This window comes from Athene cunicularia, assembly GCF_003259725.1.
Source record: "Athene cunicularia isolate RWA chromosome 3 unlocalized genomic scaffold, athCun1 chr3_part1, whole genome shotgun sequence".
Taxonomy (NCBI): domain Eukaryota; kingdom Metazoa; phylum Chordata; class Aves; order Strigiformes; family Strigidae; genus Athene; species Athene cunicularia.
The window spans coordinates 65477737-65496626 of NW_020799097.1; the positions used below are offsets into that span (position 1 = coordinate 65477737).

The following is an 18890-nucleotide window of genomic DNA, read 5'->3' on the forward strand; positions in this document are numbered from 1 at the left end:
AGTGCATTAATAAGGACAAAAAGAACTGTAAACTGCTACACTGCATTAGCACTTCAGTTTTTGACATTATAAGACTGGCAACTAATTCTGAAATCCCATCTCAATTTCTAGTGTACTTTCTACTGTTCACCTTAGAGAAGTCACTGAAGTACAGGCTACAGTGTTGTGACAGAAATAGATCTACTCTGGAGCAGTTCCACCCCATTTGAAAGAAAAATATATTTAAAATTATATCTGCCTCATGAACTAGTCATAAAAATCTACTTTCACAAGTAGTCTGCCATTACTGTCTGTTCTAAGAAGGGCATTGTGAGTATCTCCTCTTTGGACCTCAGACCTAGAACAGACCCTGCCCCAGCTAACCTCTCACCTGGCTTGGGGAATGGTTATTAGTCTGACAGCGTATGAGGGAGAATCAACACCAACCCCATCAGCTCTTTTAGCAAGAGCTGGTGCAGCCCAGAGACAGATTAGAAACTTTTATATGGGTAGCCTTACATAAGTTTTTGCAGCAACAAACTTCAGTCATTGTGTCTACTTAAAAAAAAAAAAAAAAAAACCACGCAAAATGAGGCATTTGAAAGATGAACTGCTTTCTTTTGGTCTGAAGGACAGCTTTGCAAGTCTTGGATAAGGTATCCCCAGAAGAAGAGTGTGAATGAAAAGGGAGAGCAATAAGCTCTCCTAGCAAATTCATTCTGGACAGGAAGGTAATTGGTAGCTACAGTCTCACCCACCATTCTCTGCTGTTTTAATCCCAGCTCTGCATTGACCACATACCTTGAAAATGTACTCCTGGGAATACTGACAAATGCGCAATGTCCCTGGCACTGGGATGACTCACAAAATATATTTGTAAATCCTTTTTATAGGCAGTCCAGTTAGGATTTTCAGAAGTGCATTGACTATTTATGCACAAGGGCCTTCAGGAAAAGAAAAAGTGTCTTTTAAAGCTGAGATTTTTCAATAGTACTTCGGTTTTGTTTAGACTGGTAAACAGTGTGTGCAAGAAGAGTAAATCTAGGAAACATCTGGTACTGAGCAACCAATGCCAGCTACCTGTGTTTCATTTCTTGGGGGTTATTTCAAACTAGAACTTGTCTGGTCCCATGGGCTGGATGATCATTAGTGATCAGAGTATGTGAGGTGTGTTCCTGCAAGACTTCCTTCAGTTTGGTTTTGTCCAGCAGTAATCTGTGTTCTGCACTCTGAGACTGCTCTGAGCTGTATGAAGCTTTGCCACAGACCCTCTCTGAAAAAGCCACTCAGAACTTTACCTCTTTGAATGTTCAGCTACCTCATTACACTTAGCCTCCTTCTTAGCTGTGTACTGATATCAGCAAGATTAGTTAGTAGTAGCAAATATAAAGCGTGTAGACACTCTAAACCAATGATGTCATAGATTTAACAAATCAGAGAAATGAGCTTTCAGACACTGAGTTCCAGAGAACATGCATGTTGCATACAACACTTTTGAGGTGTAATCACAAAAAGAATGTAATTTTAGCAGATAAACTTTTGACCTCAACAGCAAACAGAACACCAAAAAGTAAATTCTCATCATGTATGTCTGTCAAAGTGAAAGAACAAGGCAGATCTAAATGAGGTAAAGATCTGGCACTCGATACTTGAATATTTTTTAATCTGAGACTAGAATCCATGTACTGCAACGGCTCCTTAATTGGGTCAAAAAATGCCTACCAGTCTTAATGAACAATGCTTGTACACACAGCACAGCTAAAATCATCAAAATCTATTAGAGTAAGACATAAGCTTGGATCAATACTCAGTTAAAAATATTTTTCAGATCAGAAAATCTATACTTTTTTAAAGCAATGTTAGATGAGCTACGCTAATATTCAAACCATTATTTTTCATTCTCATATGTTAAAGATATATTATCATCTCCTTTAAAATACAACCTGAAGCCAGACAGTTTTGTTTTCTCAAGAAAACATACTCTTCATTTCTATCTAAAAGTAAGACTAGGTGTGAAACAATTTCACACTGGGCAGACTTTAACAGACCCTCTGTTCGGAGAACTCAGATGGTCTAAGCATATGAGAGCCAAAAGTGAGTTACAAACTGCAGGAGAAAAGTGTGTTCCGCAGTCAAAAATCACACCTATTAAATCATAACGACATTTCTTGTTTCAAGTTGTGCCCATTCAGTTGTGTCATGCTAGTCACTGTGTTCCTGGTATTGCTTTTCAGGGAAGCCATCTGAATGGCAGAAGAGTTGCGCAAGTAGCTGGCAGATCTCTCTTGCCGAACTTTCCTCCTGCAGCGAAGCTGGTTGTTGAAATGTCTTCTAAAACTCTCACTGAGAAAATACAGTGCAAATGGGTTGACACAAGAGTTGCAGAAGCTTAACACTCGGGCCACTAAGGTAAGAACCATATGTCCTGTCGACGGATCAATCTCATTGTGCTTAAAAGATCGGTACATGTATAGCACGTGGTTAGGGAACCAGCAGAGAGCAAAGAAGCCAACAAAAACTAAAACAATTTTTGCCAGACGTTTCCGAGTTTCCATCTAAAAAGATGAAGAGAACCCAAATGAACAACAATGAATAGAACTGCTCCACATAACAGATTTAATTAAAACATGTAGCATTTTGCTTTATATCCGCTTTAACTATCATAAGTAAGGCCAGTAAAAATACTTCCTTCAGGGGCTGAATTACTTTTTCAATCTCATTTACTTTCCCACCTTTGGTTTACTTTCAGTGCAAGATCCTATCTGTTTGTAGTTACAGAAGGTTGCTCTTTCTATATGATATACACAGCAAGAGTGATTCATGACCTGAGTAAACACTGGCTTTTAGCCTGAAAGCACACATCAAAGGATGTCATGAAACATAACCTTTTCTGATGAGATCTCAGTGCTTGGCTTGAAACTCAGCTTTCATTAGAAAGCTATTTAGAAACCCTTGGCTTTGAAATCTAGAGACATTGTGAGTGAAATCTAGAGACATTGCTAGGGTGTTAGCTATACAATGGTACTTGCATCCCATTATTTTTCCCGAAATGTCTCAGCTTGGACCTCTCTCCTAGACAAACCACCAAAACTTCATTGCACAGTCTGAAGCATCATAATTCCAGGGTAAGGTGAAAGGTTTAGTTAATCTTCAATAATGACATGAAAGAGATGTACCTTAATTGCAGTGCTGAAGTATAATGGATTACAGTGTAGATATTAGGAGTGGCTGAAAAGTTGACAGGAAATGAGCCTACACAGAGGTTCCAAACTGAGAGAAGAAGAGAAACTGGCCAGGTAGAAAGCACCAAAGAGAGGCAGAAACTTTCCATATATTCCTCCCAAAAAGATTTATTATGTATGTCAGGTATCAAAGTTTTGCAAAGGCAGGAAAGTTTCCTGGCTTTGCTCAATTTTCTGAAAAACAAGTTAATTTATTCTAATGGGGTTTCAAAATCTGTGAAATAAGTTTGTCAGTAGTTTTCTTGGCTCTATCTAAACCAAACCCAGTGGGGAAAAGACAGGAAAACTTTAACATCCCAATTTGGTAGGATTTGCACTCAGATTGCAAAGGCAGACTAAAAGGTGCAGAGATACAGTGTGAATGTTACTCTTTCATGCTATGGCCTAAAGAAATGTGAGTTGATAGCACCAGTCTGAATTTACTTCCTCTTGCTGGGAGAAAAAAAAAAAAAAAAAAAAAAAAAAAAAAAAAAAGGTAGAATGAAAACAATATGTTCTTACTCTGAAAATACATATGGGTTCAGAAATGTGATACAAATTAAATACTGTTTCCATCCTGAGGGTTCAGCCAAAAGTCTCTATATTTCACAAGAAAATAAAATAATACATGAAGTGCTAATACGTATGCATTTTTTACAAGAAACAGGCTACAGTAGAAATGAAATGCTGAGCAAAAAGGACATGAGGGAATGTGGTCTTTCTTTTTAAAAGAATATGTGCATGCTATATATGCAAGGACATTTTGGTGAGTATAAAAGTATTTTCTAAAATATTGACAGAGAAAGCCCTTCCAAATTGTTTTAATGGGCATAAGTATTTTTCTCTATCAATACTAATGCTTTTGTAAAGTAGTTGACGTACATTCACTGCAAAAGCAAAGTAAAAGTCTGTATACATAAATGTTCCTGCTAATGAACAGCCTGTTCCTACTTATTGCTTCCTGTGTCTTACAGGGAAGCTGGCTTTATCAAATGTTTTAAAATGCTTTGTCTCGAAGGAATACGGAACCTATACCAAAAGTTTTATAGCATCTATTATAGACAGGGTATTAGAAAAGTGCAAGTTGAGAATTGTATCCAAGAAAGAATATTTGAGAAAGCCAAAAAAAAATCATTTCATGCTCTGTGTTCATATTTTCAGTGCTCCTTGGCCTGAGAAGATCCCCTAAGAAAAATTTTCTCTATGTCAGTTTTTTAATTTCCAAGCCCAAATAAAAAAGGAAGAATTCTCAAAAAGTTCAGGTAAAATTTCTTCCCAAAATGGCTGCCTATAGAGATAGGTGAAGCACTAGCATTAACTACAAAAATGTTGTTCCTCAGTAAGGACACAAGTGATGCTTACAGTTAACAGCACATACAAACAGATATACAGGTCCCATTTCCTGTTAGAAATATGCACTGATGGCATTGAATTTATATTTTTCATTGCTCATGTTCATTTACATACCGGGTTTAATACTGAGTAATTGTGAAAACAAGGAGATTTTTCAGATAATCCTCAGCTTAGTTCATGCATGTGAAAACTGAACTAATCATCTGCAAAATCCAACAAATTAGAGGTTATAGTTCCTGTACTTTCATTTATAAGTGTACACAGCACATAAATCTTTCATTGAGATGTAAAAAGCAAATTGCTTACCTGTCTTTTGCAGTGCTCACTGTATTCTCCAGGGATGTTGTGAGCACTTTTTATTAAACTCTTTGCAATATGATAGTAGTAAATACTAATAACGGCAAGAGGGATAAGGAAATACACAAGAAAAATCAGCACAGAATGGATCTTCGGGTGCATGTCGTCTGTCATGGGGTATGGTATGCATGCTGTGAATGTGGCATTATCCGTGTCATTGATGTGGGCCAGTTCGGAGAACACTGCTTCAGGAACTGCTAGGAGCATGGAGACTACCCAAATGGCAACGGCTTTAAGACAGGTCCATAGCACTGCACTGGAGGTCTGGATGTCCATGGGATTTACAATTGCTTTGTATCTGAAATTAATCAAAATGCAGATATAAATTAAAAGGTATCTCTTTAAATTCCACATGATGCTTAAGGCCACTTCCTATCTTTGATTAAAATAATGTCATATTTTGTTCTTATTTGAAATGTCAAGGAGTTTTAAATCTTTCTTAAATTTGTATTCTCTAAATCTCTAGCTTCATCTGTTATATATATCCATCAGAGGTGGCAAAAGGAGCCCTGGATACAACCTGTGCCAGCCTGATGGAAGTGCAGAAGCAGCCATGACTCTACTCTCTTTCTGCAAATCCCACCAGCAAATCCCCGAATGCACATCCTACCTCCATATTTCCACCTCACTCTTGTATCAGCACTTGCACACCAGAGTTCGCTTCCTTCCTCAGCTCCTGCAGCCCAGGACTCCCTCCTGCCCACCACCACGCCTTCCCCACTCTCAGACTCCACCAGCCTCCCTGAGAGCGCAGGGCAATTATCAGCATTAACTACCTCTTGCCAGACCAGCAACAACCACGGCCATGGTGGCTCTCGCCTTTCCACCCCAGCACCTTTCTACACACAGATACACTGTTCCAGCTGTAACGCCTTTTTCATAAAGTCAGGCAGGAATGACTACTAATGGCCTGTGCAGACATATTAAACTCTTAAATAAACATTTCCACATCGATAGTTTGAAGCTGCTGCTCTATATATCACATTTTGGGAAACTGTCTCATGATTACATATAAATCTTTGCAGAACTGATAAATTCATAACCATTGCAATGAAAACAGGAAGCATTGCAGAGAATGGAAATATCACACTACAGTAGAGTAAAAAAATGACTAGAAGTAGACTCTAGTCAGGAATTATTTTCTTGAAAAAAAATTGTTGTAGGACGTGATAAGAAGTGAAACTTTCCTCAAGAAAAGGTCAGTTTTAAAAGGGCAAATATACTTTGAGAAAAATATTTCAAGGATACTTTAATGTTTTGCTTAGATTTTTAATTTATTTTGAAAATTTTTTTTCAAAATGTGAATTAATTATGTTTTAATGTTCTTATAAAAACTAACCATTAAACAAACATTTCCATTTGTCTAAGATGTGGAAATTTGGAAGGTTGGGGGGTTTTTGCTTCATTTTTTGTCTTTCTAGTTTTGTTTGATTTGGGATAGGTGGGTTTTGGTTTTTTTTTTTTCTGAAATTGAACAAGTTTTGAGAACTGGCAAAATTATTTCTCTCTGTCTAAAGAAAAGTTTAAGAGGAAGAAGGAATTCAGGAGAGTTTCATATTCCAGGTATATAACTTTATTCATTTTAAGGTCAGATATACTTTCAAAGGGTGATTAAATCACTCTCTGAGGTGCTTGTTTTTTCTCTATTAGCTATACAATAAGCTTAGAGTGAGAAGAACTGTAACTTAGATGTCTCTCTTTGGTGATAAAACTCCTTATCCATTCACCTAGATACATATACACGCATATACAAATATAGAATTACAGAATCACAGAATGGTTTGAGTTGGAAGGGACCTTGAAGATCATCTAGTTCCAACCCCCCTGCCATGGGCAGGGACACCTCCCACTAGCCCAGGCTGCTCAAAGCCCCGAACAACCTGGCCTGGAACACTGCCAGGGAGGGGGCAGCCACAGCTGCTCTGGGCAACCTGTTCCAGTGTCTCACCACCCTCACAGTGAAGAACTTCTTCCTTACATGTAATCTAAATCTACCTCTTTCAGTTTAAAACCATTACCCCTTGAAACAACTTGTGAGTTTGCTGGCAATCAGCAGTGCAATTGGCTATGCCATGAAAATGGAGCAGACCACTGTCTTGGTACCCTAGCAAACTTTTTCTCCAGAGAATACTTGACTCAAAATGTGCCTTGGAGTCCTCTTTCTCAGGACCATGATAAACTCTCTTATCACTAAATAATTACAAATAATGTTTATTTATGTTCATCTCCTCTCTGAATTCAGAGAGAGTATTTTTACTGTGTCTTCACCCATATCATGGAGTAGAAAATAAGTTTACTGTCTCTGTTAATTTATGTTTACCATTTCTTCTAACACACAGTAAGAAACTCCCTGGACACCAAGGTGTAAAGAAATCCTTTATACTGCCATAGGAAGGATAGAAGCTTCTGCACAAAGCATGATTGCTCCCCAGCACAAACTGTGACCTTATTATTCAATAATTTGCTTCCTATTGCTGTTTGTCTTGATTTCATTACATAAAGACAGACCTTCTATTCCATTTTGTTCAACTGAGGTGATGTCGAGTCCTCATATCTGCTCATTTATTTAAAACTTTACATTCCTGGGGAAGAGCTGGTTTGGGGACTTTGGATAAAAATCATGTTTTGTACTATATATGTTTCCCCCTCTTCCCATTACAGTGCTTCAAATTGTTTTGATCACAGGCCTATAACCCAAGACAATGATCATGTCACAATTAATTGTTTTAGCAGCATTTGGTCTGATTAGTATCTAAACAGGAGACCTTTCCAGAAGCCTTTACATTAGCAGAAGATGGGGCATATATTTGTTCCTTGGCATATATCACTGTTTAGCAAATAGCATGCTTTCCCCTGAGCTATGACTGACTCCAAGATGAAGTGCATTGGAGCAGAGTGCCCTTTTTCACAAAAACAGCTGGGTTCAGCCCAAAAACCTTCTTCCTTAATCCTATTAAAATTCTCCTTGCTACTTCAGTTGACTACAAGATGGCACTCTTCTTCCTAGGACTCAGGCCTGTGCAGTACTGTGTCAATGGGAAGGAAAAGGCACTAAGTGCTCTAAAAATCCATCATCTTGTTTATATATCTGAAAAGATATAGACTAGAAAGAGACAGGTTACAGATCAAATCAAATGTAAACTGAGTGAAATTAGAACTGTTCCCAAAATGAACACCCAGCCTCTTCCTTTGTATAACACCAGTGTAAGGCTAAAACATACCACCAACCATTTAAATTACAAAGTGCATATCTTCTATCAGTAAAACAACACTGGCAAATCAGAGTAAGGGTACAAATTATTTAGTCAAATTTGTAAGCAAAATCCATCTTTTCCCTTACTTCACTGACAAAAAAAGAAAATCATAGGTTGCCATGAAGTTCAGGGAATAATTATAAATATGCATTTGGTTTTAATTAAAAGCCTTCATGTAAATTCTGTCTTCCTATATTCTCTATCATTATCACTTCTGGAAAAGGCACCCCCAACTCTGGAAATACTTTTATAAGTTTTCTTTCTTCAAAGATGTGGTTTCTGCCAACAGACACAAGCACAAACTTGCCAATTCTGCAGATTGGTTTTGTTTATATAGCATATTTTCACAAATCAAGCTCCTCCCTGAGACACAACCTAATGAAATTGATGAAAAAAAAAAAGAATATCCTCTGCCTACAGAGTTATAACATGTTGCTACTTTCTAAACTCCAGTATAGCTTATCTGCTTTTCCCCATCTTGTATTTCTCAGCTCCCAATTAGAATGGAAAGCTCTACTCCTGTCTCTGCCGTGTCCACAACGCTTTCCCCTCTGACACACCTGACTTAAAAAGAACCTGCTCCATGTTTAGTCCCAAGCTGTCCCTCCACAGCAGTGCTACCTCTTTTTTCTAGAGCACTTTGTTGTGATGACCTTCAAAACCAAATTAAAAAGAAAAACCAAAACAACTAGACAATATTTAGGCAGCCCCTGGACTATGATGACAGTCCCAATATGAGACCACCACATCCAAACTAAGTAGGCAGCTTACATTTCTGTTGGTAATGGCCCCATGGCTTGTACTTAGTCCTGAATCATGCCTAGAAATTGTTTAGGAGAATACTGATTGACCCAGGTCAAAAACACACCACTGACTGCTCTAACAGTTTGACAAGTAGCTGACTTCCAGTGCTCAGGTTTATGCTTTGGCACTGTTGAATATGTTTTGGTGCATTATATATAAATATATACACACTATATATGTGCATATGAACATATGTGCATAGAATAAAACACACACTTGCAGGTGCCTGATTACAAGAACATCACCCAGAAGCCTTGTGCAATGGCTGGCCTACCCCAACCTGCTAGTTCCCTTTTATCTTGACTTTTAAATTAAGCAAATAGTAGTATTTCCCCTGCCGTGCATGTTGGGAGCTCCCTTGATCAGATCTAACCAGTTTTCATCTGAGCTTCATTAGGATCCTGAAACTAAGCACAGCAAAGTTGAGGAGCCTGATCTCAAAGTTGTGTTTAAATAATGGCTAGGGCATGCCAAAGTCATTAGCCTTCACAAAACAGCCAAGGCAAAGGCAGCTCTGGTACCTACCTCTCCAAGAACAAAATAGAACATTCAGCCAGCCAGGGTGTCTGGGAGTCACTGCCTAAGGCCTGCTAGGCAGTGACTCAAAACTGACATATCATCAATGAGGTGAGAACCTTACTCTTAGCAGGCTGCATCATACTAAACCCTGGATATAACATTTCCCACTGGAAAGTATAAGGCAGCTTAGCATGTGTATTCTCTTGGCTTGTATTGCCTTTCTGCAGAATTTACCTCATTCCAACACTAACTTGGAATTCTGGATTTTGGATTCTGAAATCAGTGTAGATGGAAAAAATAAGTACACACCACAGCAGAAAAAAAACAGGAACATTAAAAAATCAGAGAGGAAAAAATTTAATATAACAATCCTTAAAATACAATCAAACTTTGAACTGAAGCACAAACATGACACTATGTTAAAAAAAAACACATACTGTGAAAAGTAGATAGTTGGAAAAAAATGAAACAATCTTTGGGACAGTTGTGTGAAGGACAAAACTGAATCATATGAGATAGAATGACAACATAGCAGAATAATCCATTTCTCTCACATTCACACACACACAATTTTATTTGTACATATGCTCATATGAAGATAGAAATACAGAATTAAATCTACATGAAGCAGGTGTAATTATGCCAAGGTTTGAATGGATTGTTTGTCTCTCGTTTATTTGCTCTAACAAGTTGTGTCAAGTTAATTCAAAAACACACTTCTCTTCAATGGACACAAAAGTAGGTTTCCTCTTACCTTCCACAAATTTCATGAACTTGTAAGAATTTACTTGCTATTTGTAATCACACTGCCAAATTGTGCTGAATCTCAGCACGGAATTGGAAGCAGAGGTACATGTTCTATAATTCTATGTTTAGACCTAGGGAGTGTGACTGCATATGCCTTGCTTCATTAGTACATACAAAAATGCACAAAAATAATTTAGCATCAGGAATATATAGTCTGGAAGAATGGTTCTGTAGGAAAACCTATGTGAGAAACACACCAATTACTCTATAATTAACTACTTAAAATGAGGATTTAATGAAATTATCCCTTTTGGGAAGAATATTTGAGAGTTCCGTCACTCTGCACCTATATAAAAGATATTTATTATTGTCTAAAAGATTAATCACCACAGAAAACATGTGAATTTTTTCCCTAGAGAAAGCATTGGTAGAGGATTTTTTGACATCATTTCTGAGGACCTGCTAAATACAGACTTGAGGATTAAAACAGTCCAATTAGGATAAACCGATTGCAACATAATACATAAGGGAATTGTGTACTATGATATACAGAGAGGCAAATAAATAAAATGTATATGCAGAGATTTACATTCAGAACTGCTTGGTAAGAATTCATCTGGATCTGCAGTTTAGCAGCTATTTTGTCTGTCACTGTCAGGCTTTTACTGAATTGATCAAAGAAACAGGAGGAATGGTTTTGTAACAGTTCCTCAGGTTTTAGGCTGCAACCTATGGAAGGCTATTGGACACTCACATTTGCATTAACCAAAGCCAAGTTGGCTGCTGCCAGCACAAGTATAGCAGTGCTCACTGCCTAGGATAACCACCACAGCTGTTTCTCACTTTGCCATCCTCACAACTAAGCTATTTCCGTATGAGTTGAAGAGCACACACAGAACACATGCACAAAAACAGGAGCTTAACAGATGTGTGCGTCTGTATGAAGTTTCAGAAAAAAATGCCTAACCTGAGAGGAAAATCTGCTGAGAAAACACATTCAGCTGTGTAAAGATGGTCACAAGAGGAACTTCTCCAACAGTTGATTTGAATTGCCTGACTCGAACAAACTTACCCTAGAAACTCCTTAATCTAGACATAAAATTCCTTCTGCATTTGGGGGGAGGGGGGAGGTTTTGCCATCCCTTTTTTCTTTCTGGAATATTTTCTATCATCTTTCTTTTAGCTGTATGGAATGAATACAAATGAACTAGAAATTTTGGGGATGAGGACAGGTGAAGACAGGCTTCACTGTTTAACTTCACAAAATATGTCAATAATTTTAACAGAGGTGTTCTGGCAAGCTTTATTTTGTGAGTCAAGTTTGCACGTACAAACTAAAGGGTGAACTGATAAAAATGCGAGAGACAAAGCTTGCCCAACCTCTTAAATTGCTTTTGCTTTGCCTGTTATTGCATAATTATGACAATACTGTTACAGCCTACAGTGAGAGAAACATCTGGACCATTATTTCTTTTAATGTACTTCAGTAAGTCATTCATTCAACACATTTACCTCAAATGTTAGGGTTAATAAGATATATACTTATAGATTTCACAGTTCTACTGGTTCTATACAATTTTGTTTGACCATTTACTATATACAGCCAAGGCATTGTTTTTCTCTTACATAGACAATATTCCATTTTACCTTTGATTATTTTTACTTTATTCTTTGGTTAATTATAAGTAATTAATACTACTTTCCTTGTAAAGGCTTTTTAGTCCCTGAATGTCAGCTATTAGAGCTCAAAAGAAAATCATGTCCACTTTCCTTCTTCACCTGCTCCACTATATGTAATAAGAAATTAGGATTTTAGGTCTCCAATCGCTATACTTCAGCCTGAATTAGCACCTGACATAACAAAAGAAACTTTAAATAAATACTGAAAAAGAGTAAAATGAATTTTTTATTAAGGATGATTTTACTAATGAAAAATCCTAAAATAGTTACTAGGGCACCTTTGCACGCTTCTGAATGTCTTCAAAACATTTCCTGATTCCCCCCAAAAGTAGGGGACAGTAGACATGCATACTGAGCCAGAATGGTTTTTGTTAACAGCTGAAGTCAGCCCATAGATATTAAAATTGCACAAGAAGTTTTTTGAGTCTTTTTGCACTTTTAAAAATACAGATAGCAATTTTCCAAGTTTAAAGCAAATAAAGAAATGAACAAACAACAAAAGGATCAAATAGTTTAGCTATGCCAATCTATAGAATACATTTTAAGCATCTCAGGCACTATATTTAGTTTTTTAAATATGAATTTAAATTTTCAAACTCCTTTGTTATTAAGATATAGGAAAGGAGTGACGGCACTAATGAAAAAAGCTGTTGCCTAGTTAATCAAGTATATGTCTCATCAAAGTTGTTTTTCTGTCACACTTCTTAGGAAGACTATACTCCACTGCTCAGCTTCACTGTCTTCATTAGAGTGCAGCAGGACTGTATTTGAGCTAACACATTTAAACCCTTCATTAGAAAGAAAATTCAATATAGGAACAGTAGCAGAATTAAATTTAATACTATTTTTACAGATCACATAAAAAAGAAGGCATAAATGATAGCCAAAGAGAAAAGGAAAGACTACATGGGACAAACCTAAAGCTGTGTTAAGGGGCTGCCATTTATTCCTTCAAAATCTATTCACCCCCAGGTCTTGTAACATTTTGTGGGTACAATTGCTTTTCATCATCATACAAAATAAGATACACACTGTAGCATTCATTCTGCTGCCTCCTGAGCTTTTCCAACCAGCTTTCCACACCAAGGTTTTTGCATCATCCAGACCTCTAGATGTGAAAAGCATCTTAGAAACACCTTTCCATACTTGTGCTCCACATCCTTACCCTAGATTCCTTCCCAGGCACAAATCAGCAAGATGTTGCTATGATGGGGTTACAGCATTAGTATATAAGAGAAGAGCAACTGATGTCATTTACCTGAACTTGTGCAAAGCCTTTGACACTGTCCCACACAACATCCTTGTCTCTAAATTGGAGAGACATGGATTTGATGAATGGAACACTTAGCAGATAATTAATTGGCTGGATGTAACATCAGCTGTGCCTTGTAAAGCACATCTTCCAGAAAATCCTTTTCCACAGTTTGAATATTGAGGTATTGAACATTCACTGCTTCCTGTGACACAATCCATTCATCCTACCCAATAATGAACCACTTGCCAATTAAAAATATACATATTATTACAATACCCATTTTCTGATTTCAGGTGTCAAGTATTTGCTTCCTATGCCTTCTGCTGCTGATTTAAAAGCCTTTCAATAGCTGATATTCCATACACGAGGCAGCAATTACATACTGAAAAGACATGCAGGTGGTCTGAGTTTAGATGTCAGACTATATAACCAGGTGTCAGGTTGAGCTATTCTGTAAATCCAAGCAGGCCATGGAATAGTTTGGGATCAACAACCACAGGCTTGTTACTGGTCTGAAAAACATAGCTTTTGGTTGCTAAGGTATTTTTACTAGAGTAAGTGTAGAAGTCTGTAACACCCAAGCATACAAGAAAAGGAGGTCAATCTTCCCCTCTGCTCTCCTCAGACCTCACCTGGAGTGCTGTGTCCAGCTCTGGGGCCCCCAACATAAGAAGGACATGGACCTGCTTGAGTGAGTCCAGAGAAGGGCCACAAAGATGATCTGGGGGCTGGAGCACCTCCCCTGTGAGGACAGGCTGAGAGAGTTGGGGTTGTTCAGCCTGGAGAAAAGAAGGCTCTGAGGAGACCTTAGAGTGGCTTTCCAGTGCTTAAAAGGAGCTGCAGGAAAGATGGGGAGGGACTCTTTATCAGGGAGTGTAGCAATAGGATGAGGGGTAATGGCTTTAAGCTGAAAGAGAGCAGGTTTAGATTAGATATAAGGAAGTTCTTCACTGTGAGGGTGGTGAGGCACTGGCACAGGTTGCCCAGAGAAGCTGTGGCTGCCCCCTCCCTGGCAGTGTTCCAGGCCAGGTTGTTCGGGGCTTTGAGCAACCTGGTCTAGTGGGAGGTGTCCCTGCCCATAGCAGAGGGCAAAACTAGACAGTCTTTAAGGTCCCTTCCAACCCAAGTCATTTCATGATTCTATAACTCTCTAATTCTAAGATCCCTCACACTGAGAAGAGGGTGAGGAGGCCCATGAGCTCAGTTCATATTCTGAGCTAACTGCATGGCCCACCATGGACATAAATTGGAACCACTCCCTGAAGCAGTGAACAAGTTCGTGGGATAGTTCAAGTCAGGTTCACCCCTGGCTTCTGTCCTTTTTGCAGTGAGGAGACACTAGCCATGCTGCAGTCCCTCCATCAACACTTCTCCTCTTACCTCTTAGAACACATTAAGTCCTGGGACTTTCTCATCAACATCCATTAGCCCCTGCAGTTCATGCCCCTGGAGAAGCAAGCTCAACTGGGGACCCATTTTTAATTCCTTGTCCCACCACACCTCTAGGAAGTGCAACTCTGGCCATCACACACCAGCTCTATGAGCACTTTTAGGTTGTGCTGAGTGGTATTGGGGATGTTCTACCCTATGGCCCCCTTGGTTCCTTTTGTTTGCTTGTTTTGTACATTCTTGTCCCTTTGCCCTCTTCCTTTTTTCATTTGCTGTCCACTGTAGCTATTAGGTTTTCTCTTTATGTAATCCACCCTCTGTTTTTTCCTTAGATTTTTAAAATCAGAGAAATATTAAGGTTTCTAGAGGTGGTCTGGTTTCTCCACAATAGAGAAAAATCAATAAGAGCAGTGGTCATGAGGGGCAGCGGTGCTGTGCCTGCACGTGAGAGGGGACAGCTAATTCAGCAGCACTGCTGCTCTCTTCTGCATCCCAGAGGAGAGGGAGATCACACCCCCCTCTGATGCCAACACACAGCACCACCACTGCATCACCTCTGCTGCCACTACCCCCACCACTGCCATTGACCTCCCACCCACCCCCCTCTGCCCCCAAATGTGTGGGGCTGCAGCAGGGCACCACAGCCCACACCTGACAGCCAGAACCATGGGAGCTCAAGGGTGGGAAGGGCTGTTTGATGTGACCAGCTGCTGTTCCCTGGGATGGTGATGGGCAATCTTGGGCAGATCTGCTTCATGCTACCATTTTTAATCTGAAAAAGTGCTCTAGGGAGGTCTGGGGTGCACTGTTACAAATTACATATTATGTTTGTACACACACATGCACAAAAATAATCTCAGTACTAGATAATGAAGCTTCCAGATAGAAGGTGCATGTTTGTCACACTGAAAGCACTAGTGATGCTGAGAGGAACTTCTAGGACAAAAAGCCATATGAAATAAAGCAGCTTTAGAGATTTATATGCAATGCATACTACTTTTCCTTATAGCTTCCGATTTTATTGCTTCTGTATCCATTGTTGTTAAATGTATCACAAACATGTAACTTGCCATGTAGAATTTCCACATAAACAATAAGTGCTAATTACACTGTGGAAACCAAGACAACCTCCCTTATCTGAATTCATGCAGGCACACTGTAAAGAACTCTTAAGTATTTCTAAATCTGTTCCTTAGTGTAATCAGTGTCTGGAGTTCTATACAGTCCTGTGGTAACAGGGAGTAAAAAGCACAAAAGGCTTTAATGATCATATATTAAAATGGACTTTGAGCATTATCTGTGAAAGAAGGGGTCACTGAGAAAACATTGTATACCAGACCAGACGTATTGGATTATAATGGAGCCTTTTTAGCAGTATCACTGCTTCCAAACTGCTAACATCCTATGTTAGATTTGCTTATCTGGAGGAAACACTGCCACCAGCCAGGCTTTGCCTTCTCAGCACCTCTTAGGTGCAGGATGCTGCCACCACTCCAGAACTGCCGACCTAATTACCCATAACAAATCTAATCCAGATGACACACATTAAGATCTGGCTACAAATTAGTGTGACAAAACCCCCTCTGCACCACTGCCTCCCTTTTAGTTCAACAGAAGCATCATACAAAAATGTAGACCTGAGTCCAACCCAAACACCAGCCAACTTCACTCAGAGATGACCTGTGGCTCTAGGAGACAGGACACTGGTCTCTGAAGTCAGTGGCTGCTCTTCTGAAAAATAAATGGGTTTTGTTCTCAGTAACTGAAAATGTAACTGCAGAGGTTAAAGAAACAGAGTTGTTAAATTCTTGATATAATAATTTCTGATATTTGTTTAACTGTGGGGCCCAAAATTCTGGAGGAACATCTTTATTATGAGTTTATATGATCACAGCACACCATCTGTAGCTGGTTTTTAGGATGTGTAATTCTAAATGCATTCAGCATAAACAGATTCAGCATTATTACTTCTTGAATCTTCACCAATACTAAAAGGATATAAAATTATACGGAAAAAGCAAACAATCAATGCTCCAAAGCTATATAAAAAGTAAATGAATGAATCCTTACATATTAAACCACCAGCATCTCCTCACATTATGTTTCACTAGAGAGATGATCTCCTCCAAAAGTAACTTCTTCCCTTTTTAAATAAGATACAGCAATCATACTTTTAACCAGTGGAAATAGAGCAGAAGTAAAACTGCAAAGTTTTCTTGGCTCTCCAAGAAGAATTTTTGACATATTCTTCAACCGAGGTAATCAGAGAATTACCGATGTTCGCTTTAAGACTGTTTTGAAAGTTCTTCTTCAAAAATATAACCCATTTTCATAAGTTACAAAGTCTTTGTATACAAGTATTTTAGGTCCCGATACAAACACCACTGAAACTGATGGCTGCTGAAGACTACCCTCAGGTGGAATCAAACTATTTAATGAATTAGCTAAAAAAAAAAAAAAAAAAAGTAATATATTACCTTTATACTCGATAAAAATAGGCTTAAAAGTTTAAAAAAAATGTTACTGTAAGTGTTAGAAACCTTACTAAACTCAAGCCTTTACACCATGCACCAATGCATTGGTTTGGCTTAAGATCCAACAAAAGAAAATGGGGTAATTTCTATGGGAAGGAATTAAACTTTTTCACTTCTAGCTAAAAAAAAGAAATTGCTTAGATAAGGGAAGAAAGATAATTTCATTTATTTTAAGGTTGCCAATTACACTGAAAGAATTTGTCTTTCAGAGCCTGAAGCATAGTCCAACAGCCATCAAGTTGCTATAAATTCCTTAAGTACCGATTAAGTGCTATAGTATTTGAGAGGAAAAATTTGGGGTTCAGCTCTTTATTTCTTCCTAATTTGACAAGTACTGGAGATGGAAGTGTTACTTTCTAGTTGGTTGGAGTTTGGTTGGGGTTTTTTTGGGGGGGTGGGGTGTTTCTTTTTTTTTTCTTTTTTTCCTTTTTCATAAGTTCAGAAGAAGCCAAAATGAATAGTTTGAACAAAAGTTTAAGACTAACAATTACAACAGAACAGTTTGGTGCCTTGGAATTCCCAGAGGCTGAACTAGTTCTGGCAGTCACATCTGGTAACCAGTTTTCTAGGGCACAAAAACACATACACACACAAACTCAGCAGAAAGAAACAAATCAAAAATATCCCTGTGCTTGACTTGGTTTAAACTGCTCACTGCCTGTTGACATAGCACTGTAGCTTGGCACATTTCATATTTAGCATCTAAAACCTTCCTCTAATGAATAAGATTTCAATACATGGGCTGTTACAGGGCCATCCCCAAGGTGCAGAAGACAGGATTAAACCCACTTCTTGCAGCTGGCACCCTTGAAGCTGGAGGCCCAGGTGTACCCATTTCCAGAAACCCTGTAACTTTAGTACCAGACTTACTATCAGCCAGTGAGGGAAGAAGAAACACAGGCAACTTGCAAGTTGGAACAAGGGGACTGCAAACCAGGGTTACCTTATCAGAGGGGTGCTTTACCTTTCATGCCATCTCTAGCTATCCTTAGCCCAGCCTGCAGAGAGCTGAGAAGGGGCAGCCCAGCTTTCCTACCTGTCGGCACTGAGGGCAGTGAGGGTGAAGACAGAGACACCAACGGAGGTGAGCTGGATGGCAGGGATGAGCTTGCAGCCCACCTCCCCAAAGAGCCACTCCTCGGAGAAATACCGGGAGGCATCCACAGGCACGCAGGTCACTAGCAGCAGCAAATCACCGGCAGCAAGGCTGGAGATGAAAATGTTGGGCACGCTCCTCATGGCGCTGTTGGAGATGAAGATCTTCATGAGGGTGATGTTGCCCAGCAAGCCCACCGTGATGATGAGCAGGTAAAGCGAGGGGATCACGCAGCGGATGGTGAACATGGCCGTGCCCCTCCCCGGGGGCAGCGGGGCTGTGTCTGGCACCAGCTGGGCGCTCCCATTCCCCCCGAGGGGCATTGCTGGGAGCTCGGGCAGCAGCTCTGTCTCCATCCTCCAGCTTCGGGCAGACTGAAGGTCTCCAGTGCAAAGTGGAGTGGGAGCCACCGGAAGGCTTCACCTCTCCGCAAGTCAACCAACTTTCTCCCCCTTCCCTCCTGCCTTTCTTCTTCCCTCTTTTTCTCTGCCGAATTGTCTCCCCTCCGAAACGCAGAGGAACAAGCACTGTCCGCCGGCGCAGTGAGGGCGGCGGGTGTGTGTGGAATAAATAACCCGTGCCGCTCCCTTTTCCCTTCCACTTCTTTGGCCAAGCCCTCTCCCGGGTGGGCAGGAGGACGAGACGCTGAGCCTCGGGGGCAGCCACCGCCCCCAGGACAAGGAGCCCTCCCTCGCCCCCGGG

At 39.6% G+C, this 18890-nt stretch overlaps 1 protein-coding gene across 1 annotated transcript; it reads right to left on the minus strand.

The window, feature by feature from the left end:
• Positions 1-2121: 2121 nt before the first annotated feature.
• Positions 2122-18640, minus strand: NMBR (neuromedin B receptor). Its single transcript, XM_026845509.1, has 3 exons — positions 18129-18640; positions 4860-5208; positions 2122-2534 (listed from the first exon to the last, which is right to left on the minus strand). Exons 1-3 carry the CDS (start codon positions 18542-18544, stop codon positions 2133-2135), a joined length of 1167 nt encoding a protein of 388 aa, XP_026701310.1. The 5' UTR covers positions 18545-18640; the 3' UTR covers positions 2122-2132.
• Positions 18641-18890: the final 250 nt, after the last annotated feature.

Coding starts and splice junctions, on each gene's coding strand:
- NMBR (XM_026845509.1), bottom strand. CDS start 18,544: ATGGAGACAGAGCTGCTGCCCGAGCTCCCAGCAATGCCCCTCGGGGGG. Junction 5,209..18,128: donor ACTGCCCTCAGTGCCGACAG/GTAGGAAAGCTG, acceptor GATTAATTTCAG/ATACAAAGCAATTGTAAATC. Junction 2,535..4,859: donor GTGAGCACTGCAAAAGACAG/GTAAGCAATTTG, acceptor TCATCTTTTTAG/ATGGAAACTCGGAAACGTCT.